The sequence below is a fragment of the Mus caroli genome, unplaced genomic scaffold (assembly GCF_978045245.1).
Source record: "Mus caroli unplaced genomic scaffold, Mus_caroli_1 scaffold_1, whole genome shotgun sequence".
NCBI classification, from domain to species: domain Eukaryota; kingdom Metazoa; phylum Chordata; class Mammalia; order Rodentia; family Muridae; genus Mus; species Mus caroli.
The window spans coordinates 170,092,043-170,119,184 of record NW_028227256.1 but is presented as its reverse complement, the minus strand read 5'-3'; the positions used below and the strand labels follow the sequence as shown (position 1 = coordinate 170,119,184).

Genomic DNA, 27,142 nt, shown 5'->3' with positions numbered 1-27,142 from the left:
TGCCACAGCTTCTTTTAAAAACATGTATTTCTTTTTTGTCCAGGCTGTGCTGGTGCATGCCTTTAATCTCAGAACCCAGGAAGCAGAAGCAGGGGGATCTCTGAGTTCAAGGCCAGCCTGGTCTACAGACAGACAGACCTCCAGGATAGCTACGGCCACACAGAGAAGCCCTGTCTTAAAAAATAAAACAAACAAAAGGTGTTTTTTAGTATTATTTTCTTATTGGGGGAGCAGCAGCAGTGGGAACCATGCAGTCAGTTCTCTCCTTCCACCTTTGCATGGGTCAGACTCAGGGTGCCAGGCTTACATGGCACCTTTCTCCATGAGCCAGCCATCTTTGCCTGCTCCAGGAAGTCTCTTCCTGACACTAAATGTTTAAAATTCAAATATCATTAATTTCTTGGAACAGAGATTATACAATTCTCTCAGATTAAGGACATAAAAATATGAAATAATTCTTATAAGAAATATACTTTATAGACTTTAGTAGGATACCTTTAAAGGCTGTGGCTCTACACAGTCCCTACCTCTTATGTGAATTCTAGAGGACCAGTTCAAACATGAAGACCTACTGCCCAGATCCCAATTCAAGTTTTATAGGACTAGAACTGAAAAGCAGCTTAACATTCTATTCTAAAAGCCTACTTACATGCCTTTCTCCCTGTTAAGATATTACAAATCCAGATTGATGATATTATACTGAAAAGGATCCTAAAAGATGATCAGCAATCAATCAGCAGACATGGCCCACAAAGGAAGGAAGATGAGTGATCTGAAAAGCAGCTGACTATATATAAAAATCTAGAAAGAATTAAACCTCTTTTGAGGCTACTGCCTCTTGGTTTACCAGACACAGGTTCTAGACTGCCAGTTCCACACCCGAATGGTCTGATCATCTGAGGCGCTCAGAATCCAAGGATATTCCTGAAAGACATTTCAGACAAGACTCTGAACAATCTTGTGCTGTCAGGCCAGAGCCTTGTACATGTTTGACAAGTGTTCCATCATCCCCAGGCCTTGGTTTTTTAGACAGGGTCTCACTGTTTAGGCCAACAGCTACTTACATGATGAAAAAATGTTGTACGGATATAATCCAAATGCCCAAGCAATGTAAACAGGCAGCGCCGAAGTTTGTAATTCCAAACCTGCAAAGACAGAGAGTCAACAAAAGAGGATGTAGATGTCTTGGGCTTCTGAAAGGTTTACCAGGTTTCTTTTTGTTTGCTTGTTTGAGACAGGGGTTTCACATAGCCCAGGTGGTCTTTGCACTTGCTACATAGCCAACAATGACCTTCAATTGCTAATTCTCCCGCCTCCAAGTCCTGAGCGCTAAGAATTACAGGTATACATGCCCAGTTTTATATGCTGCCGAACTTCATGAACACTAGATAAGTGTTCCACGTAAATGAGCTATACCCTCAGCCCCTTCATCTGTTTTTAGAAGTCTGATGTTGCTGCCCTGCCTTTTACTTTTATTACAGTGAGTCTTCACAGAACTGCCTCCATGCTATTTAATATCTCACCTGAGAGTAAGGCACTAGGATTATTAACGAGCTCCTAACTTGGCAATCTAAAGGTTTCTTCTTAGTCTGGATCTCATTCTTTATCTTTCCCGAATTTCCTTCCTCCTTGGCATCTTAGAAGGTTTGCTTTTCCTTGGTTTATCTCCAAACTATAAAATTACTCTTTCCTATACCAATGCTTCTTTTCCCCTTTAGGGTGGTGTTTAATAAAGATATCCCTTTTTCTTTTTTCTTCCCCCCCTCCCCCCCACCCCCCGAGACAGGGTTTCTCTGTGTAGCCCTGGCTGTCCTGGAACTCACTCTGAAGACTAGCCTGGCCTCGAACTCAGAAATCCGCCTGCCTCTGCCTCCCAAGTGCTGGGATTAAAGGCGGGCGCCATCATTGCCCAGCAATAAAGATATCTTAAAGCAGACTTAAGCACAAGGGTTGAGAGAAAGAGAGGTACTCCGAAGAAAGGAAGACACTTCCAAGAACTTTTCAAAGAGAAGTCACAGAATGTAAGACACACCCACCTGTGGGCATGGGCTCAAGGGAAAGTCGCCTCTGTCTTTTAAGATGATCATTTGCCCGTTATTCAAACTGTTCCCTATGCAGCATCTTCCTTCTACACTAGGACCTTAGCTCCCTCTTTGACAAATCCCAAATATCTCTCTTCAGTGAGTCTGAGGTAGCGCAAGGACATCAGAGCCAATGTGGAACTATGCATTCCCCCAAACTCCAGAAAACTGTACCCACTCCAGCTTTGTCTTTCCAAGTTAATGACATCCTCTTAGGGCTGGGGGTGTAACTGAGTAGTAAAGTACTCGCCGAGCACACGGGGCCCTAAGATCAACCCCCAGCACTGAGGGGAAAACACAGCAATGGTGTCTCATCCACTTTTCTCCCTATCCCTCCAGCAGTCTTCACAAGTACCCACTCTTGCTTAAGCTTTCCTCTTTACTCAGATGGTGTTGCCTAAGTTCAGGCTCTGCTCACTTGCCAACGCATTTATAAGATAATTTTCTTATGGGTATCTATCTCTCTAGACCTTCCCAACTCATCCAATACCAACTGGAGATTCTCAAACACACCCAGCTATGCCACGTCCATCTCTGTACCTGGACTGTTCTTTGAGTATTTATTATTATATCAGTCACCAAACTACACATATTATGTGAGTGTACATTTATCCCTGTGTTAAAGTCTCTTTGAGAGCAGAAGTCACTTTGTATCCATCTTTCAATACCCACACAGTAAGCTTCTGGGATACAATAAGTGTTCAGTAAGCACTTGCTGGGTAAGTGCTCTGGATAATGTTACAAGTCGAAGTTTGTACACATGAATTCTCCTGTCTTTCAGTTCTTTCCGTAATTCTCAAACCTTACCACCACATTCTCCTAGTTATTACTCCCAGCCACGACAGATCCCCTGTACCTTAATCTTATAGTCATCGCCTCCAGAGACGAACAGTGGCTGCTGCTTATGGAAGTCAATGCCACGCACTGGACCTAGGGAAGGAGACAGGCAATGTCCAGTAAGGAAAGTTATCCTCTAACGTCTTTGTCAAAGGCATTTTAAAAAATGATTTATTTGTGAACACGTGATTGGGTGCACATGTGCAGGTCAGGAGACAAGCTGCAGTCAGTTCTCGCCATCTACCACGTGGGTCCTGGGGATGGAACTGAGGTATTCAGACTTGACAGCACTGCTTTATTCTGAGCCACCTCACCAGTTCCTACTACGGTTCTTTTTCTTTTAAACAAAAGCACAAATCCACTTCATCTATTTAATTTTCTTTAGTTTAAACCCGGGTTGGGTACAGCATCACCCATTGGACAAATTCTCTGTCCATTGGCCTTCGCAGGAAGGTTGCTTCAGAACGTGGCACAAACCATGCCTCTGTTTCTCTGGCCAGAGTTACTTTCCCTGGGTCACTCTGGTCCTGTTTGGTTTGCCTCCAGGAGTCACTGCACTATTTTTGCTTTATACACATATGCACACCTCTTGCCCAAGTAGAATTCAGTTTCATCTCAGGCATAAACACCTTCAACTTCAAGAAGAGCTGTGTGCTCTCTTTGGTTTCAGAGACCTCACTCCTAGCTAGCAAAAATGGCCTTGCACCACAGCCTTCCAAATATTTTTGCTCACAGATGCACTAATATTATTTTTCTCCCTCTCCTCCTCCTTCTTTTTCCTCCTCTTCTTCTTTTTCTCCTCCTCCTCCTTTTTTTTTTTTTTGAGACAAGATTTCTCTGTGTAGCCCTGGCTGTCCTGGAACTTACCATGTAGACCAGGCTGGCCTCAAACTCAAAGAGATGTGCCTGCCTCTGCCTCCTGAGTGCTGGAATTAAAGGTGTGTGCCACCAACACTTGGCCCTAGTAAAACTCTTATTTGTAGTTTTTGTCTGTTTCTATCCCCTTTTACTTCCACATTCTTTACTTTTAGGGGAAATTCTTATCAAACTAGGATTCTTATGGGGGGGGGTGATAAATATTTGCCCTTTAAAAAATTCGCTTTTATTTTGTATATGTACATGTGCACATGTGTTTAAGTGTCAGTGGAGGCCAAAAGAGAGTATCACGTGCCATGAGCTATAGTTCCAAGTGATTATGAGCTTTGGATTGATAGAGATATTTGAGTTCAGGGAAGTGTATTCAAGTCTTCTGAAAAGAACAGCTAGCACTTTTCACTACTGAGCCATCTCTTTTAATTTTTCCCTAGAAATTGACTTACCATCATGTTCATCAAATTTGTCAATTAGGGTGCACATCCGATAGTCCCATAACTGGATGACCCCATTGTGTAAACTGGTCAGGATCCAGGGTCTTTTAGGATGAAAACTAAGGCCTGGGGAAGGGGAAAAAAGCAGAAAGGTATACAATGAGGTAAGGTCCCTGATATCTTCTTTTGTCATGTATGAAAAAAAAAAAAAAAGGAACAACTAGATTTAACCAGAGGCTATCTATCTATCCCTTCAATATACCTGATAACTTTTCCCCTAATTTTTAAAGATGCATCTCTGTGTAGCCCTGGCTGTCTTGGAATTTGCTCTGTAGACCATACTGCCCTTGAACTCACAGAGATCCACCTGCCTCTGCCTCCCTGAGTACTGAGATTAAAGGTGCACAGCATCACCACCTGGCTGATAACTGCCTTTTTATTGGATACCAAATACAGTATTTTTTTTGTTAGGTATTTTGTTAAATATTGTTAGGCTTTGTTCTGAGGTGCAACTTAGTTGGAATCAACAGATCTAACTTGGTTTTGTAACTGGGGGTCTACAGCTACCAGTACAGTCTAGGTCTAACTTGGAACCACTGCTAAGGGAAGACCCACCAGAGGGTCTATAGGATGCTCAATACTATCAAGAAATCTGCTGTTCTTATAGAAGCAGAGACTATTTCTAGCCTTATGTGAACTCCAAGAAAAGTTGCTTTCTCTTTTTATTTAAAAATTACTATTAAGATTTTTTTAATTATGTTTTTAACTATGTGCAGATTTGTGCTTATGTACAGGTATGTACATATGAGTGCAGGTATCTATGAAGGCCAGAGGTGTTGAGTACCCTGGAACTGGAGTTACAGGTGGTTGAGAACCACATGGCATGACTTCTGGAAACTCAATTTGGGTCCTCTGGAAGAGCCACAAGTGCTCTTAACCACTAAGCCATCTCTCTAGCCCTCAATTATTAATTTTTCTTTCTAAGAAAAGACAGACCTCACTCTTCTGTCTAGGCTGGCCTCAGAATCATAATCTTGCCACCTTAGTCTCCCAGTCCTAGGATTTTAGGTATGTACAATTACCATAACTACCTCTTAAGTTTTTAAATGTAATTTTTATGCGTATGGTATTTTGCCTGGATGTGTCCATGTGTACCACATGCATGCCTGGTGTTTGCAGGAGACAGAAGAGAGGGTCAGATCCTTTGGAAGTGGAGTTACCAACGGTTATGAGCTACCATGTGGATGCTGAGAACTGAACCTGGGCCCTCTGCAAAACAGCAAGTGTTCTTAACCACTGAGCCATCTCTCCAGGCCCACAACTACCTTTTGATGTTTTTTTTCTTCCTAAATTTTGGATATTTTTCATGTATGCATGTACCTATCAATACTCTGACAAAGGCTCAAGGGAATCCATACAGACCTCTGGCGCACTCCCTTTTCTGGGCTTTTCCAAGCATACTTTAACATCTTTGTTGCCTCAAATGCTGAGCTCTGCTCCTCGGCTGGACCACAGGGTTCCTCCCTCCCTCGTCCTTCACTGCAGCCTGGCGTTTCTCTCTAAGCACTAACGTAAACAAACATAGGATCTGTCCTGTTTATATTCCTTCCCTCAAAAAATAATTCCCAGTACTCTTTACCGAACAATGTCTGAAACCATTGTAATTTTGTTTAGATGTTTAGCAATTTAAGGCAGGAAAACAAATCTAGTCCTTGTTACTCCATCAGGATGACAAAAGGAAACACTACAAGAAAGGACTGTTAACAGTCTGAAGTGTGCCCTTCAGGTTTTTAGTTCAGATACATATACATTTTGTGAACATGGAATTATACCCCTTTCTCACTTAAATATATGACATAAACCTTTTTTACACTTCATTTAACAGAAACTCATTCTTTTTTATAGCTGTAAGGAACAACGACACTACACTTAAAAATTTTAATGACACTTATTTACTATGTGTGCACGGTGAGTTTTCACATGGGCACACATGAGCCATAGTGCATATGTGCAGGTCTGCGGACAACTTGCAGGTGTTAATTTCCTCCTCCTACCATATGATATGGGCCCTAGAGACTGAGCTCGGGGCATTAGGCTTGGTGGTAAGCACTAACCACTGAGTCACCTCACTAGTCTATCACATTTTAGGCTGTTTTGGAGATGGACATTTACTTCAGTGGAAGAAGACTGGCTTGTCTAGCTCTGCGTATGATCACTAGCACGCGCGCGCACACACACACACACACACACACACACACACACCTGTAATGCTACATCTGGGAGGTTGAAACAGAAACACTGAGTTTGAGGCCCAGGTGGGCTATTTAGTGAGACACTGTCTTTAAAAAACAAAACAATACAACCACCACCACCAACAACAAAACCCTTACTCTTAGAAAACATTAAATTTTACTTTTAGTTCCTGACTATATAAAAGATCTACTGAATGCAGGTGGTGGTAACACATACCTTTATTTCCTTGGGAGGCAAAGGTAGGCAGATCTCTGAGTACAAGGGCAGCCTGATCTACACAGTAAGTTTTGGGCAAGCCAGGGCTACATAGAGAAATCCTGTCTCGGAAAACAAACAAACTAACCCACCAAACCAAACCTACAAATAAAAAGGTCTATTGAAGATACTTCTATAGATAATCTTGGCCAATTGCTTTAGGCTAAAGACTTGAGAAATGAATGGTTACAAGACAGAACATGTACACTGGAAATTCTCTGTTACATCTACTTGTGAGGGTCTATATATGTTTGTGTGTAAATGCAATGGCACACATGTATGAAAAGCAGCTTTCTCATTCCATCGTGTGGTCATGGGGAATCAAGCCTTGGTGACAGGCACCTTTACCCACTGAGCCCTTACTGGCTTAGAACATGTACATTTAATGTTTTGGTAAATTTTTTTTCAAGTTTTTTCAGAGCTAAGGTTTCTCTGTGTAGTCCTAGCTGTTTAGTGCAGGCTGGTCTCAAACTCAGACATCTGCCTGCCTCTGTGCCACCACACCAGGAATGTTTGGGCTTTTCACAACATGGCCTCACTTTGTTGTCTAGGCTGGTCTCAAACTTGTAGCAACCATCTTGCCTTAGTCTCCCATGTGCTGGGATTACAGGAGTGAGTCACCACATCCAACCCTGGTAGCTAGTCCTTAGTTGTAAAAACATTATATGAATATACTCTCATAGCAAGTGAATGAAGGCACTATTTTGCGTGATGTTTCTTTTATTTTTACAGTAGACTCTTAACACCGTCCCGTGGAGCGCAGTTGTGAACCACATGTCATGAGTGATGAGAACAAAACTTTGTGCGGACAGTATGCCCTCTTAACTGATTCAGCGCTCTTAATGAACTCTCAAATACTGATTTCCCTAACGCTTTTCTAGTGCGCAAGAAGAAATCTGAAAAGAGCTCATAGAAAATGAAGCTCATTTCAACTACTCAAATACCAGAGACTCGTTTGTGTTTGTTCTTTTTATTAAGTACATGCACAGGTGAGTTCAGGTACCCACAGAGCCCAGAAGAGGGGTCAGGTCACCTGGAGCTGGAATTACAGGTGGATGTGAGCTGCTGAATGGGGAACCAAACTCATGTCCTCTGAACGAACAGCAAATCTTGTTAACTGGGCCAACTCTGCAGCCCTAAAACCTTTTTTTTTTTTAGAATAGGATCTCAGTGTGTCTCAGTGTAGCTTTGATTGGCCTGCGGCTCGATACGTTGACCAGGCTGGCCTCTAACTCACAGAGATCCACCTGCATCTGGCTCCTGAGTGTTGCAATTAAAGCCACCATGACTGGCACCAGAAGTGATAATTCTTTTCTCTTCTTCTTTTTTTTTTTTGCCATTTTGAGATAAGGTCTCTCTATGTAACCCTGGTGGTACTAAGAATTCTTACTGGCACCCTTTATAATCAAATTTCTCATGACACTTAGAAACTGCCCAGAATATAGCCTCACATTAAAGGACCTCCAGTTTCTGAATTACTAAGTCTGGCCGGGCACTATTATAAACACAGTTAATATACTTTCTCATTTTAATTCTCTTTATAAGGAAGTGTTAACTATCCTTATTTTTAAAGATAAGAATATAGAGATTTAGAGATAGTAAGCAAGCCACCTAAGGCAGCTTGTTAGTAGATATTTCAGAATTCCTAAGCCAGTCTGATTGACTCCAATAAACAAATTCTAAACCACTTCACTATAACACATATCATGAAGTAGTCCAGATATATATTTTTATCAGATTTCCATAGACTTAATTTTTCTAATATCGACATTTTCAAAGAGTGTGATCTCAGGCCTTTGTCTTTCAAGACTTATGACCAAAAATTTAGCTGTTTACCTGGTATTCAAATCTAACACAAAGCATCTTGTATTTCACCGGACAATCTTACCTAGGCTTGGGACCTGATGGGGCAGTGGGCCTCCATCCTCTCACTCCAAATAAACCAAAAATAAAGAAAGAAAGAAAATAAGTCCAGCGGAAGCTCTGGACATCGAAATGGTGCAGACGGGCTACTGGAGTAGCCCGTGACAGAAGCGGAGACTCAAACCCCAGAAATACTCCATACAACCTGGTCATCAGAAAGCATCCAAGTCTTAAGAACAGAAAGGGCTGGCACACACACACACACACACACACACACACACACACCCAGAGGAGGTGGCTGGAAGGAGTAGGGAGCGGGCCTAAGGTTAAACTCTCCTACCACGCAGAAAGGAACCAGGACACGAGATGTCCCAGGACATACGAAGCAGCGCGGACTGCAGACTCCACTAACCCTAAGCCGTTCCCTCGGTTATTCCTCCGGGTTCTTCCAGGAGGCTCGACGCGGTCAGCGAGTCCTGCCATTCTCTCTTCCTTGGTGACAGCACCACCACCCCCAACACCCAACCTCCGCTGTTCCCCGTTTCTTCTCCACTACCTTTGACCCGTGCGCTCTTCGTCTCGAATTTGGTTAGCATCCTTCAGGCCTCGGGCTCCCAGGTCAGGTTAGCGGGCCCCGCCGCTCCCGGTGGCACTCCCAAGGCTTCCACGTCAGCTACCCCCGGGTCGCGGCTCCCGGAAGTTCCTCGGACAAGGACTTCCGGTCTCTGGAGCGCTGGGCCACAGAGACGATGCTAGCGGAAGCCTAGAGAGGCCGCTACGAGCCTGGAAGGGACCTGAGGCTTCCGCCCAGCGGAGAGGCAAGATGGCTACGACTAGGGGCGGCTCTGGGCCTGACCCAGGAAGTCGGGGTCTTCTTCTTCTGTCTTTTTCCGTGGTACTGGCAGGTGAGGTTACCCCACCCCGGAGCTCTGGTCTTTAAGAAGAGCCGTCCGGAACGGCCCATCGCTAGTGCAGGCCATGTCCTTCTGGTTCCGATTGCCCCTCTGTCCCCCGCCCTGGAAATCCTTCTTGTCTTTCGTTCCCATGACATAAGTTCCTCCTTTGCCTGGACCTGCATTTCCTTAGTTCTCTCCAGCCCTTTTCTGGGTTTTCAGCCTGATTCTCTTCAACCTTTCTCGCATGCCTCGTTCTCTGTTTAAAGCCCAGCCACCCCACCAGCCATCAAAAGGGACAGGTGTGAAAAGCTCAGCCCCCTTCCTCCGGTTTAGTATGTTTGAGATCAAAACAGTCTCGTTTCGTGGTCTTTGTGCAACATTGAAAAAATGAGAGCCCCCGTTTCCTCCTGTTGGTTCTAGCCTAAATTTGTGTTCCTTGTTTTCTTAGCTTACTAAAGTGAGGCTAACGTTAGCTTAGCTGCTTTAAACTGTTAAGAGGGAAGTAATGATTCAAGGACTCTTAGACGTTTAATGTATATGAATATTTTCTTTTTTTTCCAATCTAATGTCTATTTAGTGATCTTTCAAATATGAAGTACAATCAGTAACACCCTGTAATTATTTATAGTGTGTTCAACTAAGAGTTAAGCAAATATATATATATATATATATATATATATATATATATATATATGTAATCTTTCTAGGTAAGCCCTGAAATGCAGCCATTTCCTTGTATAGCCATGACTCCGTCTTTCTCAACATTCACATTGCTTTTGATTAGCTTCAAGGGAGGAACTGTAGCTGTTCCATAATCTAGGTGCGTGGGCAAATGGTCTGATATTTCATTAACTGAACAGGTGTGTGGCATAAGGTTTCTCCTCCTAGGTCTGTTCAGATTCTTAGGTGGTTTTTGTTGTTAATGCTTTTCTTTGTTTGGTTTTGGCAATCTATATTCTTAGAACAGAGCTCTTTTGATAACTAATTAGTAATGTACATGCAAGCTAAAAAAAAAAGCAGACTTGTTTAGCCCTGAAACTTGACGCCGGCACATCTGAAGTCAAAGACTTTTGACAATTACCTTTTAGCTTTATAGTTAATCGATCATCATGGAGTCTAATAACTTTCTAAAATACACAGCTACAACACTTACGTTCCAATAATGTGGCCAAGAAGTGAAAAGAATGATCTAATTAATCTTGTATTAGACAGTATGATCATGAATGCTTTACCGAAACCATGAATCAAGCTGATGATGATAGAGGCTAATACCAAATTATCTTTCACTTTTTCCTAATACTGTTTATCTTCTGATCAGGATTGTGTGGGGGAAACTCAGTGGAGAGGAAAATCTACATTCCCTTAAATAAAACAGCTCCTTGTGTCCGCCTGCTCAACGCCACTCATCAGATTGGCTGCCAGTGTAAGTTGGAATTGGAATTTGTATTTGTGGTCATTAATAATTCAGTTTGTATCCTAGATACTCAGAAATACTCATATCCTGCTTAGGAGTCTTGGCATTCAAATTATAATGTATGTATAGAAAGTGATTATCATCCGTCAAACCAGGCAAGATAATTAATAAGAGCTAAAACTTAGTAAATGCTCTTTTAAAGTGTGCATTTTATTTTATTTATTTATTTATTTTTTTCGAGACAGGGTTTCTCTGTGTAGCCCTGGCTGTCCTGGCACTCACTTTGTAGACCAGGCTGGCTCGAACTCAGAAATCCGCCTGCCTCTACCTCCCGAGTGCTGGGATTAAAGGCGTGCGCCACCACGCCCGGCTTGTGCATTTTATTTTTGCCTCTGCAACAATCCTTGTTATTAACATTGTACAAATGATGAAACTAAAACTTGAGAAAAATGGATTAACTTTCCCAGCAGGATCATGCTAGTAAGAAATCAAGCTAGGATCTTGTCTTAGTCAGGGTTTCTATTCCTGGACAAAACATCATGACCAAGAAGCAAGTTGGGGAGGAAAGGGTTTATTCAGCTTACACTTTCCACATTGCTGTTCATCACCAAAGGAAGTCAGGACTGGAACTCAAGCAGGGCAGGGAGCAGGAGCTGATGTAGAGTCCATGGAGGGATATTACTTACTGGATTGCTTCCCCTGGCTTGCTCAGCCTGCTCTCTTATAGAACCCAAGACTGCCAGCCCAGAGATGGTCCCACCCACAAGGGGCCTTTCCCCCTTGATCACTAATTGAGAAAATGCCTTACAGTTGGATCTCATGGAGGCATCTCCCCAACTGAAGCTCCTTTCTGTGTGATAACTCCAGCCTGTGTCAAGTTGACACATTAAAAACCAGCCAGTACAGATCTGAACCTGGTGGGATTCTCAGCTATCTTACCATAGAGTTCTCTAAGGTAAAAGAAGTCTCATAGTCGATGAGGTCAAGTCATCACTCTGTCCTCTGAGTGATCTCTTTTGAACCAAAATGACCCTTTTCCCCCCTTTGAGACACAGACTTGCTAGGTAACCCAGGCTGGCTTTGGCCCTCTGCTGAGTTCTGGGACTACAAGCATGTGCTGTTTGCTGAGTTTTGTGCCACACATGGGCCACTGTTTGCTATTGTTGTTATTTTGTGATGCTGTTGATTGAAACCCAACCATCAAGCTAGTACCCCAAACCCCCAAGTCAGCCTCTTCAAGAGCGATAAACTAGTTGAAGCAAAGGCAGGCTAAGTAAGGCTGGAGAGAGGGCACAGTGGTTGAGAGCGCTTGCTGCTCTTGGAAAGGGCTGAATTTTGGTTCCCAGCACTCACATGGTAGCTCTCCTCCATCTATCACTCCAGTTCCAGATCTGATGTTTCTAATCTCCACTGATACAGGCACCAGTGTGCACATTATATACATGCAGGCAAAACACTCATACACAAAAATATTCTTTAAATTGTTTTTTATTTTTATTTTCTTAAACCAACTGAGGGCTGGGGGAATGACCCAATAGGTAAAAGCTCTTGGGCACGCATGACAGTCTGAATTTGAATCTTTCTAACTCACATTTTTAAAAAAGCTATAGGCATAACATGACTTATAATTCTAGCGCTTCTGTGGAGAGATGGGAGGTAGAGACAGAAGAATCCCTGTTTACTTATAGGCCAGGTAGTCTGTTGTCTAGAACAGAAAAACAAAGAGATCCTGTCTCAGATAAGGTAGAAGACAAGGCAAGAATATGTATCTGAGATTGTCTTCTGGCAGGCATTCGCATATAGGAATGTCCACACACATACACACAAGCGCCAAATAAGGGCTGGGGATGTAGCTAATTGGTAGCGTGCATTACTAGCAAATACACAGTCCTGGTTTCAGTCCCCAGCACCATATAAATTGTATACAGTGGCACTGTCATAATCATAACACTCAGAGGTAGGTTGCTAAAGCCAGCCTGAGCTAGAGCCCTATTGCTCTTCCCATCTGCCAGATAGTTGCAAGGAAAAAAATGAATGAAGTATTTGGAGTTATCCTTGTGCTTTGTGAATGTGTTGCAGAACAGAATACCACAACAACACTACCGTCCTCAGCACTGTATACATTGCTGGAACTGTAGCTCGGTGGTAGAGCACTCGCCTAATATGCGCAAGGCCCTGAACTCAGCCTCCGGGTACTATACATATTAAGGAAATAAAATAAAAATCACAGCTTGTTTTCTGCTTAAGCTATCATCAGGCTTTAGTCTTTTACAGATAGCAGCTCTGTGAGGATATAATTTTGCAGATAAGCAAGGTCTGATCTTGGAGGTCTGATCTTGGCTTTACCATCAGATTGATCACTTCTGAGTCTTAGGATCGTTTTAATTATAGCTGTAATAGTGATGCACAAAGCTAAGCATCAAAGGGGCGCTTTTTCTCTTTTCTTTTCTTTTTTTTTCTTTTTGTCTTTTTTCTGTTCTTAAGACAGGATCTCAGCTAGGCGTGGTGGTGCATGCCTTTAATCCCAGCACTCAGGAGGCAGAGGCAGGTGGATTTCTGAATTCGAGGTTAGCCTGGTCTACAGAGTGAGTTCCAGGACAGCCAGGGCTACACAGAGAAACCCTGTCTCGAAAAAAAAAAAAAAAAAACAAAAAAAAGAAAAAGAAAAAGACAGGATCTCATTATATAGCCCAGGCATGGTCCTCCATTCCCTGATTCAAACACTTTTTAAGTAAATGTTTGTTATTGCTGTGGAATAAAATGTCCAACAGTATTGTGTGATTGCCAGGAGCCTTCCACCTTGGTAAAAAGAAACCCAGTTCCAGAAAAGTAGGGAATTTGCTCGGGGAGTTGGGTATTACTTTCCACCTATACTTCTGAGAGCTATAATACAAGCTAATTGTTCCATTATCCCTGTACAGGAAGCACTGCAAGTAGATTCACTGGTTTCATAAAGCCTCAAGGTTTTTGTTGGGTTTAGTTACTTATATCTGAGCTGTGGATGAAGGAGAAGCAGGTCTAGGACAGGCTGAGATCAGACTTGACTAAGGACCCCATCATCCTGAAGCTGGGCTCTAAAGACTCCCGGAGAAGAGGAATTTCGCTGCAGGTTCTTTAAGCAGCCCTTGGGAAGCAAAGCTGTAGCCTCGAGAGATAAAGCCAAGGCCAGTGCAGAGAGGAAAGGGGATTGGAGGGGCGGGGCTGGACTCTGGCCATTTCCTCATGAGGATCTTGTTTCTTTCTCAACCTACTTACTTCTGAGTCTTGCTTCATCTTATCTGTCCATTCCTTCACAGGCAACACCCTTTTTAATTAGGGTTGGGAACCTAATGAAACTTAAAAAAAAACAAAAACCAAAACAAAACAGAATGGAACTCTGGATTTGACTTTCGGATTATAATGACCTACTTGTATAGATCCTTAAAGTGCTCAAAGAGAGCTATGTAACTTTGTTTTCCCTCCCTCCATCCCTGCTGTCTAAGGTGATAGGGATAAGAAAGCTGTTTCTTGCTGTAGGTCCAGAGAAAGCAAACACTTTACTTAAAACTATGCAGTCACCTGTAGGGATGCAGGTGGAAATCTGGGCTTTTCTAGTCCAGGGTGACAGTTTGTTTCCTCCCTGTCCTCCCTGGTTACTGTTACTGATTTTTAACTCGCCACACTAGCTTTTCTTTTTCTCACATCTTAAGAGCTTTAGGAAGTATTGTTTTCCTCTTTTTATTGTTGTTTTTCTTAAAACCTTTGTTAGTATCCTCATCTTAACTAAAACTGTCCCAGGCCCTCTATTTCTTCCATATTTTATCATTGCCACAGACATTAAGTTAAGTATTTACTGTGCCTATACCGTAGACAGATGTTCTAGACCCTTCTGCTATATTTACTTTTTATTAGATCGCCTGGGAGAAGAATTCTATTTGGTTAATAATTGTGAAGTAGGGGGCTGGTGAGATGGCTCAGTGGGTAAGAGCACCCGACTGCTCTTCCAAAGGTCCAGAGTTCAAATCCCAGCAACCACATGGTGGCTCACAACCATCCGTAACAAGATCTGGCGTCCTCTTCTGGAGTGTCTGAAGACAGCTACAGTGTACTTACATATAATAAATAAATAAATCTTTTAAAAAAAAAATAATTGTGAAGTACATGATTTTTTAAAAAAGATTTATTTATTTATTTTATGTAAATGACTACATTGTAGCTATACAGATGGTTGTGAGCCATTGTGTGGTTGCTGAGAATTGAACTCAGGACCTCTGCTCGCTCCAGCCCATTTATCTATTATTTATCTATTATTATATTTAGATTTATCTATTATTATATGTAAGTACACTGTAGCTGTCTTTAGACACACCAGAAGTGGGCATCAGATCTCATTACGGATGGTTGTGAGCCACCATGTGGTTGCTGGGATTTGAACTCAGGACCAGAGCAGTCAGTGCTCTCTTTCCCGCTGAGCCATCTTACCAGCCCTAATTGATGGTTTTTAATCTTCTGTGAGTTACAAGTATTTTAATGCTGTGGTCTAGAAGCCTCGTTCTCAAGTCTGATTGTGTATATTGAAGAATTACATTTGGTAATTTTAGAAAATACACGTATCAGCTAGGCGTGGTGGCACATGCCTTTAATCTCAGCACTCCGGAGGCAGAGGCAGGCAGATTTCTGAGTTTGAGGCCAGGCTGGTCTACAGAGTGAGTTCCAGGACAGCCAGGGCTACACAGAGAAACCCTGTCTCGAAAAACAAAAGAAAAAAGAAAAAGGAGAAAATGCATGTATCCAGGCCCCATCAAGAAAAGCCAAGCGTTTATGTTTTCCTAAAGGTGTGGCTAGAGTACAGCTCTCTGGCAATGGATTATTGTACACCAGGCCTTTGACTGGGTCCTTAGCACCAAAATAGTGGAGCAAAGAAGATCTTCCATTGTGGTTCTGTCCCACAGTCTGTGTTGAGGACTAGTATCTAAAATACATCTTGAATAGCTCATCACAGTCTTCAGTGAGGAGAAAATTCTCAGGGAGATCCTAGGACATCTCTACATGTTTCCCTAGAGTCTCAGGATAGTATGGTAAATTCCAGAAACACTGGACTGTGGCTTGTCAGTCTTCTAAGACAATATTTCCCAGTCTTGGCCACATCATGAGATGTGTAGAATGATATAATTTAGCATCCTAACATGTATAAAAATTACTTATAGACTCTCCTGTGTAAATAAAGCCTGTGCTCATTTGGACAACTCAGGGTCTTTGAAATATTAGGTCAAGAAAGACCTCAGTGGCCGGGCGTGGTGGCGCACGCCTTTAATCCCAGCACTTGGGAGGCAGAGGCAGGCGGATTTCTGAGTTCGAGGCCAGCCTGGTCTACAAAGTGAGTGCCAGGACAGCCAAGGCTACACAGAGAAACCCTGTCTCGAAAAACCAAAAAAAAAAAAAGAAAGACCTCAGTGGTCCAGGCCTACAGCGGGGACTCCGCTCTAGAGAACTCAAGAGTTCTAGATTAAACCACCTAAAACCGACCAGGAGCAAATAGAGGTATTCCCAGATGAGGCTGGAAAATGGTGAACCAAGAAAGATTAAGGCCATGGAATTTATGGCTTTTCAAAGGAAGATCAAAGCTGTAACTCTGAACGGGAAATGTAGAGTCTGACATTTTCTAGAGGAAAATGCAGATTTTGAAACTTGAGTGTCTAATGTTGTAGAATCTTGTGTATATAGGTAAGTGTTAGAATTGGGCAGAAAAGGTGAAAATTGCAGAGCCGTTCCAGCTCTAGTAAAAGGCCATCAGGTCAGCAAGGTGATTGCGAGTGGAAAGTGCTGGCTATAAAGACCTGATGACCCAAGTTCAAACTTAACCATTTTCCAGAAGGACCTCTAGTGAATCCACTTGGACTTCTGTTCTCCTTTTCCTCCTATGATGGAGCTGGGGTAGTGCAGCTCTTCACGTCTAGAAGTGGCGGTGTTTACCCTAATATTCTATGACATCCTTAGAGATAAAAGATCTGCTGAAGCTGGATGTGGTGGCCTTGAATCGCAGGACTTGGAAAGCAGAGGCAGGAGGATCACTGCAAATTCAAGGCCAGCCTGGTCTACACAGTCAGTTCAGGTCAGCCAGGGTTACATAGTGAGACAATTTAAAAAAAAAAAAAAGTCTGCAGACTTGTCAATTGTGGGAGCTTTAATATGACCCATTCTGTCCTGGCAGCTTCAATTAGTGGGGATACAGGTGTTATCCATGTAGTGGAGAAAGAAGAAGACCTGAAGTGGGTGTTGACCGATGGCCCCAACCCCCCTTACATGGTTCTGCTGGAGGGCAAGCTCTTCACCAGGTAAGAACTGGGTGTGTCTTCCCGGGATTGTGTGGAAAGAAAGAAAGAGTTGGTCCTTGTACCGAGTGGCACCTTCTGATGCTTTAGTCTCATAGGGGACAGGAGGCAGGGTTTGTATTCAGAAAAAAGGAGATGCCATCAAAAAGAATCCTCTTATATCAAAATCAGACCTTCAGGGAAGGACTGTCCAAAACCCCTCGGGTCGATGAAATACTGAACTCAGGTTGGACTGTAGTCCAGACTCAGAAGTTAAGCCCCAACAAGAGAAAACGTGGTAGTGCTGAGTCGCTAATCCTCCAGTTGTTTCCATCCTGAATATTAATCTGTCTGATACCTTCCTGTCTTCTTTCATGTCCTTCTCTCCATCCTAGAGATGTAATGGAGAAGCTGAAGGGGACAACCAGTAGAATCGCTGGTCTTGCCGTGACTCTAGCCAAGCCCAACTCAACTTCAAGCTTCTCTCCTAGTGTGCAATGCCCAAATGATGGGTTTGGTAAGAACCTCAAAAGATCCTGAGACCCTTCTGCTGCTCAAGAGTAATCGTTACTCCAGGGGCAGGGCAGTTCACACGCGTCTGTGTGGACTGTGAACAACTGTTATATCTCTGCTCCCACACCCCACCCTCACCCTTTGTCGACACATGCTTAGATACTGAATCTGCCAGCCTAGACTTCGCTAGTACCAGATTCTCTGTTTTGGCAGGGTTGGTGGTAGATTCATGACTGCTTCTTAGAGTTGCTGCCTCCTCTTGTACTCTTAGCTTCAGGCCAGTGATATCCTAATCTTCTCACCTCTCCTGGTCTCTTAAGTACTTGGTACTCAGTAAACCTCTCCTTACACTGCTCCTGCCTCCCACCTCTCCTGGTCTCTAAGTACTTGGTACTCAGTAAACCGCTCCCTACACTGCTCCTGCCTCCCACCTCTCCTGGTCTCTAAGTACTTGGTACTCAGTAAACCGCTCCCTACACTGCTCCTGCCTCCTTTTCTCCAGGTATTTACTCCAACTCCTACGGGCCAGAGTTTGCTCACTGCAAGAAAACACTGTGGAATGAACTGGGCAATGGCTTGGCTTATGAAGACTTTAGTTTCCCCATCTTTCTTCTTGAAGATGAGAACGAAACCAAGGTCATCAAGCAGGTACTGCCTCTGCCAGCTCAGGCAGTTCCTGTGAGAAAGAGGAGTATTTTCATGTTCTCGTGTCGTGTGGAGGGAGGCTTGTTCTGCTCCTACACACCTTGAAAAATGGCTCCTCAAAACAGCCAAGGAGCTTGGTCAAGTGTGGTGGTGCATGCTGCAGTACTCAGGTGGTAGAGACATGAAGTGTCAAGCCAACCATGCTGCATAGCAAGGCCCTGTCTCACAAACCAACACGAACTTGGAAGTTCATTATCTACTACTGTCCTGACGTTTCCCTCGATCTTGTCTTTCTTGTCTGGTATTATAGTAACGAAAGCTTTAGACTGGTCAGAAGTATGTGGAAGGAGAATATGAAACAAGATGTTCAGCCCTGGCTAAGTACCAGATAAAAAGAACATTGGATCAGGCATAGGCAGGCACATTGCCGAAAGTCCAAGGCCATTGTTCTAGGCCAGCCTGGGCAACAGAGTGAGAACAAAGCAAAGCTAGACGGGGAGAATTAGACTAGGAGCTGAGTTTAGTAAATCCCTGAGGTTCTGTGTGTGAGTATGGTGGTGTGTGTGAGGGGGTGTGTATATATGTGCACCTGTGTATACATGTGCGTGCGTGGGAACACAGTGTCATGACCAGAGGAGCACCTCAGATGTCATGCTCTCTCACTCTCCACCTTACACCCTGAGACTCCCTGGACCTCGGCTGGCAGCCAGCAGGCACCTACACTCAATCCTCTCGTCTCCCATCGTTGCTGGGGTTGCAGGTGCATGCTCGGCTTTCCCGGGGCTCGGATTGGAACATGTTTCACGTTTGCTCAGCAAACGCTCTTACCCACTGAGCCATCTCTCCAGCCCCCTAGGATCAGTTGTTGACAGCTCTAACTGGTCCTGCTTGTGTCTAGTCTAGCTTCTTCATGTTAAGATCAGTTAAAAGATCTGTCTTTAGAGTGACAAGATGAGTTGCTGGACGAGCTGTTGTGAGTTGTGATTTCTTATTTCTAGCCAGTGCTCCTTATATCAAGACACACTAAAGGCAGTGGCCAAACCCAGGCATGGTAGTGCACACCTACTGTCACTGCTCAGGAGACCGAAACAGGATTATGAGTTGGGGCCATTGTAAACTGTTAGGCTTGAGTTTATCTGCTCCAACCGATCTCTTGAGTCCATGCCATTTGTACTGATTGAGGAATTTTTCTCTTTGACCTTATATGGTTATCCCAGGACACCTGTAGCTTGGGGACTTATGTCTCCCAAAAGGGAGTGGCTTAAGAATGGAGCTGGGCCTTCCTGTCCCTGGAAAGCCAGAGAGGGCCTCCACAGCCAGCGGTCGAGGGCCTCCACAGCTAGCGGTCTCAGTGGGGTCCATCTCCTTCCAGTGCTATCAAGATCACAACCTGGGTCAGAATGGCTCTGCACCAAGCTTCCCATTGTGTGCTATGCAGCTCTTCTCACACATGCACGCCGTCATCAGCACTGCCACCTGCATGCGGCGCAGCTTCATCCAGAGCACCTTCAGCATCAACCCAGGTAGGTGGCTCCAAGCCGTGCAGGTGGACCCAGGCAGCAGGCACTGGGTGGGAGAGTTGTGAAGAGAGCCGGAGCTAGACCAGTTGAAGGTAGAGAAATGGCCCTTGGGGTATATGAGGACTAGTCTGAGGTATCTTGAAGGCCTTCTCCATAACTACTCTCTCCCTTAGCCCTATTGATCTCTGTTTGTGTCCCACTCAGAAATCGTCTGTGACCCCTTATCCGACTACAACGTATGGAGCATGCTTAAGCCTATAAATACATCTGGGGGATTAGAGCCTGACGTCAGGGTTGTGGTTGCGGCCACACGGGTGAGTTCTGTCCCTCTGCAGCATACCTTTAGGTATCTGATTTCAGGAAGCCGGGAAAGGAGCGGGAGCTGGGCTGTTGGACTCCTCAGCCCAACACATGTGCATTCTCTTGAAGCAGGAGAAGGGGCTTGGGCTTGGCTCTGATGGTCTGGTTTTAAAGTGTACCACCCTTTCCTATCTTCTGATGTTCCAGCTGGATAGCCGGTCCTTTTTCTGGAATGTGGCCCCAGGGGCTGAAAGTGCTGTAGCCTCCTTTGTCACTCAGCTGGCTGCAGCTGAAGCTTTGCACAAGGCACCTGATGTGACCACCCTATCCCGAAATGTGATGTTTGTCTTCTTCCAGGGGGTAAGGGCTTTCTGCCTAGGGCATGATGACAAAGAAGAAGGGGATGGTAATGGTGGGAGAGGAATTATTGATCTGAGCTGTTAATCAGAGTTTCTGCATGGGTCTCTCTGTTTTGCTTTGAAACACCCCCCCCCCCCCTTTTTTAGGAAACTATTTCCTGAAATTATGTCTCCTTTCTTCCCTATGTTGATAAGATTTATTTGAGGCTTCTTTTCATGTTTATTGCCCCAGTCCCTGTGGTGTGACAGCCTGGCTGTAGTATAAGTTAATAGCAGCCAGAACTGTGGAGAGTAGAAGAGTCTAGAAGCAAGTCTGTGACAGCTGGTGTTTGCTTTGAGCCTTCACAAAGGCTGCTTTCCCCATGTCTAGGCCCAAGAAATCCCATGGTGCATACATTCGAGAGACAGCTGGTTAAGTTGTTGGTGGGGGATGGTAGAGCCCATGGCTGTAAGACGACTGGCGGCTGAGATGACCCAAGAAAGCAGCCAGCTCTGTTGACCTCAGACTGCACTAGTCCTTGGGAATCTCTCCTGTCTCCACCCCTCAGGAAACTTTTGACTACATTGGCAGTTCACGGATGGTCTATGATATGGAGAACGGCAAGTTTCCTGTGCGGCTCGAGAATATCGACTCGTTCGTGGAGCTGGGACAGGTGTGTGTCTTTCTCCACCCTGTCCTTCCGTCGGCTTAGGCTCTCTGTTGGAGGACTTGGCTGCAAGTACTACCCATCCCTCCCCTGTGTCCTAGACAGACCATACATGTTGTTCTTCATCTTCCCAGGTGGCCTTAAGAACTTCACTAGATCTCTGGATGCACACAGATCCCATGTCTCAGAAAAATGAGTCTGTGAAAAACCAGGTAAGCCACAGATGAGAGAGTGCAGTGGTATCCCATTGGTTCCCTGGAGTAGGCAGTTCTCTGTGCTCATTCAGTACTGAGTACTAGTACTCATGAAGGACAGGTGGGTGAGTACTTGCTCCTTTTTCTCTTTCTTTTTCTTTTCTTTTTGTTCTTTCTTTTTCTTTCTTTCCTTTTGGCTTTTAAGACAGGATTTCTCTGCGTAGCTCTGGCTGTACTGGAACTGGCTCTGTAGTCCAGGCTGGCTAGAACTCAGAGATCAACCTTCCTCTGCCTCCTGAGTGCTAGGATTAAAGGTGTATGCCACCACTACCCAGTGTGACTTGTTCCTTCTATTCTTGCTGTCCCATGGGCCCAAATTGTCAAGGCTGCCTACTGGAGTCCTGCCTGCCTTAGGCTCTTGTCCAAATTGCCCTGTACTTTATTGGTGGGGCACTGGCATAAATGTATTTCATTTTATATGTATGAACATGTGCCCACATGTATGTGCACCACATGCATGTCTGGTGCCCACAGAGGTCAGAAGAGGGCAGATCGCTTGGAAGTGGAACTACTGATGCTTATGAACCACCATGTGGTACTGAGGCTCAAACCTGGGTCCTCTAAAAGAGCAGCAAGTGCTCTTAACTGCTGAGCCACCTCTCCAGCCAGTGCCTTCTCTTTCCTCAGGCGTAGTCAAGGCTCGTACTACCTACCTTCCAATGCAGCTGCAAGCCTGCCTTTCTCCTTGGAGCACTCCTGTTGCCGCTCAGCCTTAGCTGTCTGTCATCCCTGCTCTGGATTCTTGTAGCACTTAGAGAGTTCCTTACATATTTGGCATTCCATTGTTGATTGCCCCCCTTCAGTTCAGTTCCGAACAACAAATGATACCTGGAAGACCCACTGAGGATAAGGCTGAGTTCTGAGGACAGAACTTGCCCATAGATGTGGAAAACCCAGGCCTCTTCGTGCCTTAATCTCCTAACTTGGGAACTATAGGAAGTTCAGAGGATCTTGTCTAAACTGTTTGAAGACTGTCTAGGAGAGCGCAGGGCTACTGAGAACCCTCCTGCCCTTGCACCCCACATCCCAGCAGTCTGCTTCTATGACGTCCTCAGGTGGAGGATCTTCTGGCCACTCTGGAGAAGAGCGGTGCTGGTGTCCCTGAAGTTGTCCTGAAGAGACTGGCCCAGTCCCAGGCCCTTCCACCTTCGTCTCTACAACGATTTCTTCGGGCTCGAAACATCTCTGGCGTGGTCTTGGCTGACCACTCTGGCTCCTTCCACAATCGGTGAGTCACCTGGCCCTGTATCCTCTTTGTTTTCAGAGGAAGTCTATTCTGTAGTGTGGAGGAAGAATGCTGTCTTCTTCCACCTCATACACTGCCTCCAAGAACTCCCAGGAAGTTTGGATTCTTTCTGTAATAGCCGATTCTCAGAAGGCCTGGAACCCTGGTCCTTAACCTCCAGCACCTCCTGGTACAGTCACCCTCGGTGATGGTCCCCCTTCTCCCAGGTTCTCCTGGCACCTGAGTTCCCAAGGACTCCACAGAGGGCACCATCTCAGGCCACGGCATGGGAGATGGAGGGTAGTGTCTTGGCTGGAGGACAAGAGTGGTCCCTCTCTGGGGACCACGAGCAGTGTTCTTACTTTGTAAAATGTGACATGTTGTCACCCTGTGGTAGGTACATGTGGCTGAAGATAAGAAGGCACTGCTAATTAACTCTTCTCTGGTACTAGATTCTCTCACGATGCTCCTAACTTGAGGCCAGGGAAAACTGGGGACTTGCCACTCAGGCTAGATGGCTCCAGCCTCCTTGGAGCCAAATGAGCTTTTAGGCAAAAATGTTGACACTGATTCTCTGACCCTACCAAAGATCCTTCCTCACTGTGTGAAGGGAGTGACAGTTCTAGATTACTGTCTGTTTTCTAAATCTTGTATGGTACTTTGAGGGAAGAGATAATTGGTTGTGTAGTTGACTCGGCTCTGTGTGGGTCAGGGATTTATCCCTACATAAGGGGCATTTAAGTAGGAAAGCTAGGGGTGCTGTTTTCAAATCTGTCACGGTGATTTGATCCAGTGTATGTGTATGTGGCTATAAGCATGCCTGATCGCTGTTAGCATTCATTAGAACGTTCATACAGGGTGCCATTTCTCTGGAAAGCCAGCCAGCCCAGACAATTAGAGTCCCCTAGTGCTTAGGGGCTGCTTACCTTTTATACTTTGTCCATTTGCAGGGGCTTCAAATTCCTTTACCCCACCCACAGTCCTGCTTCCCCATTTCCATACCTCTTTAATAATGGACCCTAATTTTCTTTCTCCTTTCCCACTGGACAATGAAGAGTAAGATAGCGAGTTCCCACGTGAAGGGCGTTGAGATAGTCACGCTGACTTCCCCGACAGGTATTACCAGAGCATTTATGACACGGCTGAGAACATTAATGTGACCTATCCTGAGTGGCAGAGCCCAGAAGAGGCCCTCAACTTTGTGACAGACACTGCCAAGGTAGCACTGACCTGGGCTGGGTGGGAGCATGGGAAATACAACAGAAGTTCCGGGAGAGGCTGAGCATCCGGCCCTTCTCCTCCTCTGCTGCAGGCACTGGCGAATGTGGCCACAGTGCTGGCACGTGCACTGTATGAGCTTGCAGGAGGAACCAACTTCAGCAGCTCCATCCAGGCTGATCCCCAGACAGTAAGAAAAGATGGGCCCCGGTCCTTTCTGTCTCTATTAACCCAGGCTGCCCCCGTCCCCTATGGTCCGTGCCAACTTCCCAAACTTTGGGATTTAGCATGCCCCTTCATGCCTGCGAGGATGATACCTCTGAGAGTTCTTGAGTGGGCTTTATCTACATCCTTTCGACCAGCCACCATCTCCCAGCCCCAGGAGTAGAGTTCCTGTCTTGTAACTGGGCTCTGCTCATTGTTTGCTTGGTCTTGTGGCAAGTTGGAGCATTTTCTTTTTTCTATGTCCCGATCCTAGGTTACACGTCTGCTCTATGGGTTCCTGGTTAGAGCTAACAACTCATGGTTTCAGTCGATCTTGAAACATGACCTAAGGTCCTATTTGGGTAAGCATCTGCTGTGAGAAGGGTGATCCCCACCTGATAAACTATGCAGAGAAAAGGGCATCATTTTGCTTTTTTCTTCTTTCCTCTCTACTTTCTTTCTGCCTGTCTTCCTTCCTTTTTCTTGATGTTGTTTGGACCCTCTTCTCCTAACGTGCTCCCTTCTGGCCAACACTGGGCTCTTTCTGTTCCTGCCCCACTTGTCCTCACCTTTCAACTCCTCCTTCCCCTTTGGCCTGCAATCAGATGACAGGCCTCTTCAACACTACATCGCCGTCTCCAGCCCTACCAACACGACTTACGTTGTGCAGTATGCCTTGGCAAACCTGACTGGCAAGGCGACCAACCTCACCCGAGAGCAGTGCCAGGATCCAAGTAAAGTCCCAAATGAGAGCAAGGATGTGAGTGGCGGTGGGTGTCGGAGGTGTCCTGGGGCCTCTTTCCCTCGGAGAAGTTGGGACTCTCTTGGGCAGATGCGGGATTGGCACGGAAAGGCAGAGGGGCAGTGCCAGGAACTGCGGTGTTGTGGGATGAAGGGTTGCCAGCCAGTTGGTGGAGGTGGTTGGAAAATGGTGCCAGAGGGGCATGGGGAGCAAGAAGAAGAGTGTCAGCTCAGCCCTTGTGCCGTGACCTGTCTTCCTGTGCAGTTATATGAATACTCATGGGTACAAGGCCCTTGGAATTCCAACAAGACAGAGAGGCTCCCACAGTGTGTGCGCTCCACAGTGCGACTGGCCAGGGCCTTGTCCCCTGCCTTTGAACTGAGTCAGTGGAGCTCCACAGAATACTCTACATGGGCCGAGAGCCGCTGGAAAGACATCCAAGCTCGGATATTCCTAATTGCCAGCAAAGAGCTTGAGGTAAGACCGGCCTGAAGGGAGGCGGTGTGGCCCCATGGCTTCTCTCCTGACCCTGCCTGTGGTCTGTCAGGCTCCTTGCTGCTGTTGCTCATTTGTCCCAGATTGGTAGCAGAACCAGTGCAGTCTGTGCCGGCTCTGCCTGTGCCTCCCACTAAAAGTCTCCTCTACACCAATAGCTTGAGTGCATACTTAGGAGAGCCCTGTTGGACCTAAGAAGGTCTTCTAGTCTCTCACTCCTGCCCAGCCTCTACTGTCTGGCACAGCTGGGATGAGTCAGTCAAATAGTTATTGAGCCCCTGTTATAAGTAAGTCACAAACATAAGTGATAAGTACAGTTCAATGCCAGACAACCAAAGCCATGGGTCCTACAAAGAGCAGAGGAGAGCCCGGTCTGCTAACTGGGAAGGTGCTGCCTGTGGTTGGTGCTTGTTCGACTTTAGTGCCAGAATTGTGATGGTGTTTCTTCCCGAGTTACCTAAGGCTGTGGCCTTCTGAGAATGCTTTTCTTCCCTGCCCACATCTTCACCCTTACAGTTCATCACACTGATTGTGGGCTTCAGCATCCTTGTCTTCTCTCTCATCGTCACCTACTGCATCAATGCCAAAGCCGACGTCCTTTTCGTTGCTCCCCGAGAGCCAGGAGCTGTGTCTTACTGAAGAGGACTCTAGCTCTCCCTGCCTGCTCTGAACTTTACTTCCCAGACCAGGTGTCCGGCTGGGAACAAACCACTAGTTTGTCACTGGACTGTCTCTGGGCCTGCTTAGACGGGGATTGACACACAGAATGGAACTGTGAGTGGAGAGATGAATAAGTTGCCCTCCCCAGCCCCCCTTTCCCATTTGTTTCTCCTTCTCTAATCCCAGGGACTATGGTGAGGCTTGCTGCTCCTGTCTAACTCCCCAGTTACCCACCCTCCTCTGCCCTTTCTCGGGATACCTTCTGTCCTTCCATCCTGCCCTGTACTGCCCTCTGACTCCACTGTCACCCGACCCTCCCCTCCTCCCCATATTCAGCCACCTGCTGCACCAGGAAAAGGGTGTGAAAGATTGTGCATCTGCATTCAACTACCCTGAACCCTTAGGGAAGAAATGGGTTCCCTGGCTGAGCCAGTGTCTCTTTCCCACTGTCCTTTCTCCAGGTATGCAGATGGCATGCTAGTGTGGGCATACTGTTAAGTGGGTATCCCACCTCCAGCCCACAGTGCTCAGTTGTACTTTTTATTATTAAACTATAATTATCTATTTTTGTTGGGGTTTTTTCCTTTTTTTTTTGTAAATATATAAATAGCAAGTTTCATTAAAATTATGCAATACAATTTGTACTTGTTGTTTGGTGTTCTTCCCAGGCCACCGTGTCCAGTGACCCTGGACCAGAATGCAGTGTGTGCTGCTTTGCTGTTCAGAAGGAATATAGCGTTAAAGTACAGGCGAAGCGAAGAAGGGCTCTGACAGCCCCAGACCCCTCTTAGGAGAACAGCGTTAGCGTTAGCATAGTTCCTGCGTATTCCTTCACTCTGAGCAGGTACAGAGATGAAGCTCATGCAGCCCTTCAGCCTTGGGTTGCTCAGGGCTGGAGCGAGAGACAAGGGGGGGTTTACGAGTAGATGTAACATTTAGGGTAATAGATGGAAGCTTTGTGATGTGCTCCTTCTGGGACTCAGGGCACTGGAGTCAGGATTTACAGCTCCCTGCATGCAGAAGCACAGTGAGCAATGGCTCATGTCTGGGAAATGGTAAGTTACCCGGTGTGCTTGAACCGCAAGGATGAGCATGAGAGGATGAGGCGGGGGCCACACCCAAAGGTGCTTGGATGGCATGCTAAGGAGTTTGAGCCATCCGTTA

General features: G+C 45.5%; 2 protein-coding genes across 2 annotated transcripts in view; one reads left to right on the top strand and one right to left on the bottom strand.

Moving 5' to 3' along the window:
- Nucleotides 1–9,297, bottom strand: part of Copa (coat protein complex I subunit alpha) — a 40,028-nt gene extending 30,731 nt beyond the window's left edge. The window contains exons 1-5 of the mRNA XM_021165853.3: nucleotides 9,153–9,297; nucleotides 4,238–4,351; nucleotides 2,938–3,011; nucleotides 1,065–1,145; nucleotides 848–924 (exon numbers count right to left, since the gene is read on the bottom strand). Coding sequence (XP_021021512.1) covers nucleotides 848–924; nucleotides 1,065–1,145; nucleotides 2,938–3,011; nucleotides 4,238–4,351; nucleotides 9,153–9,192 — 386 coding nt within the window. The 5' untranslated portion in view covers nucleotides 9,193–9,297. The remainder of the gene's footprint in view (nucleotides 1–847; nucleotides 925–1,064; nucleotides 1,146–2,937; nucleotides 3,012–4,237; nucleotides 4,352–9,152) is intronic.
- A 35-nt stretch (nucleotides 9,298–9,332) lies between these two features.
- On the top strand, nucleotides 9,333–26,544 carry Ncstn (nicastrin). The gene is made up of 17 exons (XM_021165861.3): nucleotides 9,333–9,501; nucleotides 10,811–10,915; nucleotides 17,097–17,220; nucleotides 17,592–17,713; nucleotides 18,212–18,357; nucleotides 19,727–19,877; nucleotides 20,079–20,188; nucleotides 20,382–20,534; nucleotides 21,082–21,186; nucleotides 21,315–21,392; nucleotides 22,490–22,662; nucleotides 23,776–23,878; nucleotides 23,972–24,067; nucleotides 24,356–24,443; nucleotides 24,687–24,841; nucleotides 25,088–25,300; nucleotides 25,835–26,544. Exons 1-17 carry the CDS (start codon nucleotides 9,420–9,422, stop codon nucleotides 25,955–25,957), a joined length of 2,127 nt encoding a protein of 708 aa, XP_021021520.1. The 5' UTR covers nucleotides 9,333–9,419; the 3' UTR covers nucleotides 25,958–26,544.
- The last annotated feature ends 598 nt before the right edge of the window (nucleotides 26,545–27,142 follow it).

Bases quoted from the DNA above. Each gene is read 5' to 3' on its own strand.
- Ncstn (XM_021165861.3), top strand. From the start codon at position 9,420: ATGGCTACGACTAGGGGCGGCTCTGGGCCTGACCCAGGAAGTCGGGGT. The intron at 9,502-10,810 runs GTGAGGTTACCC...TCTTCTGATCAG, and splicing joins TTTTTCCGTGGTACTGGCAG to GATTGTGTGGGGGAAACTCA. The intron at 10,916-17,096 runs GTAAGTTGGAAT...CTGTCCTGGCAG, and splicing joins TCATCAGATTGGCTGCCAGT to CTTCAATTAGTGGGGATACA.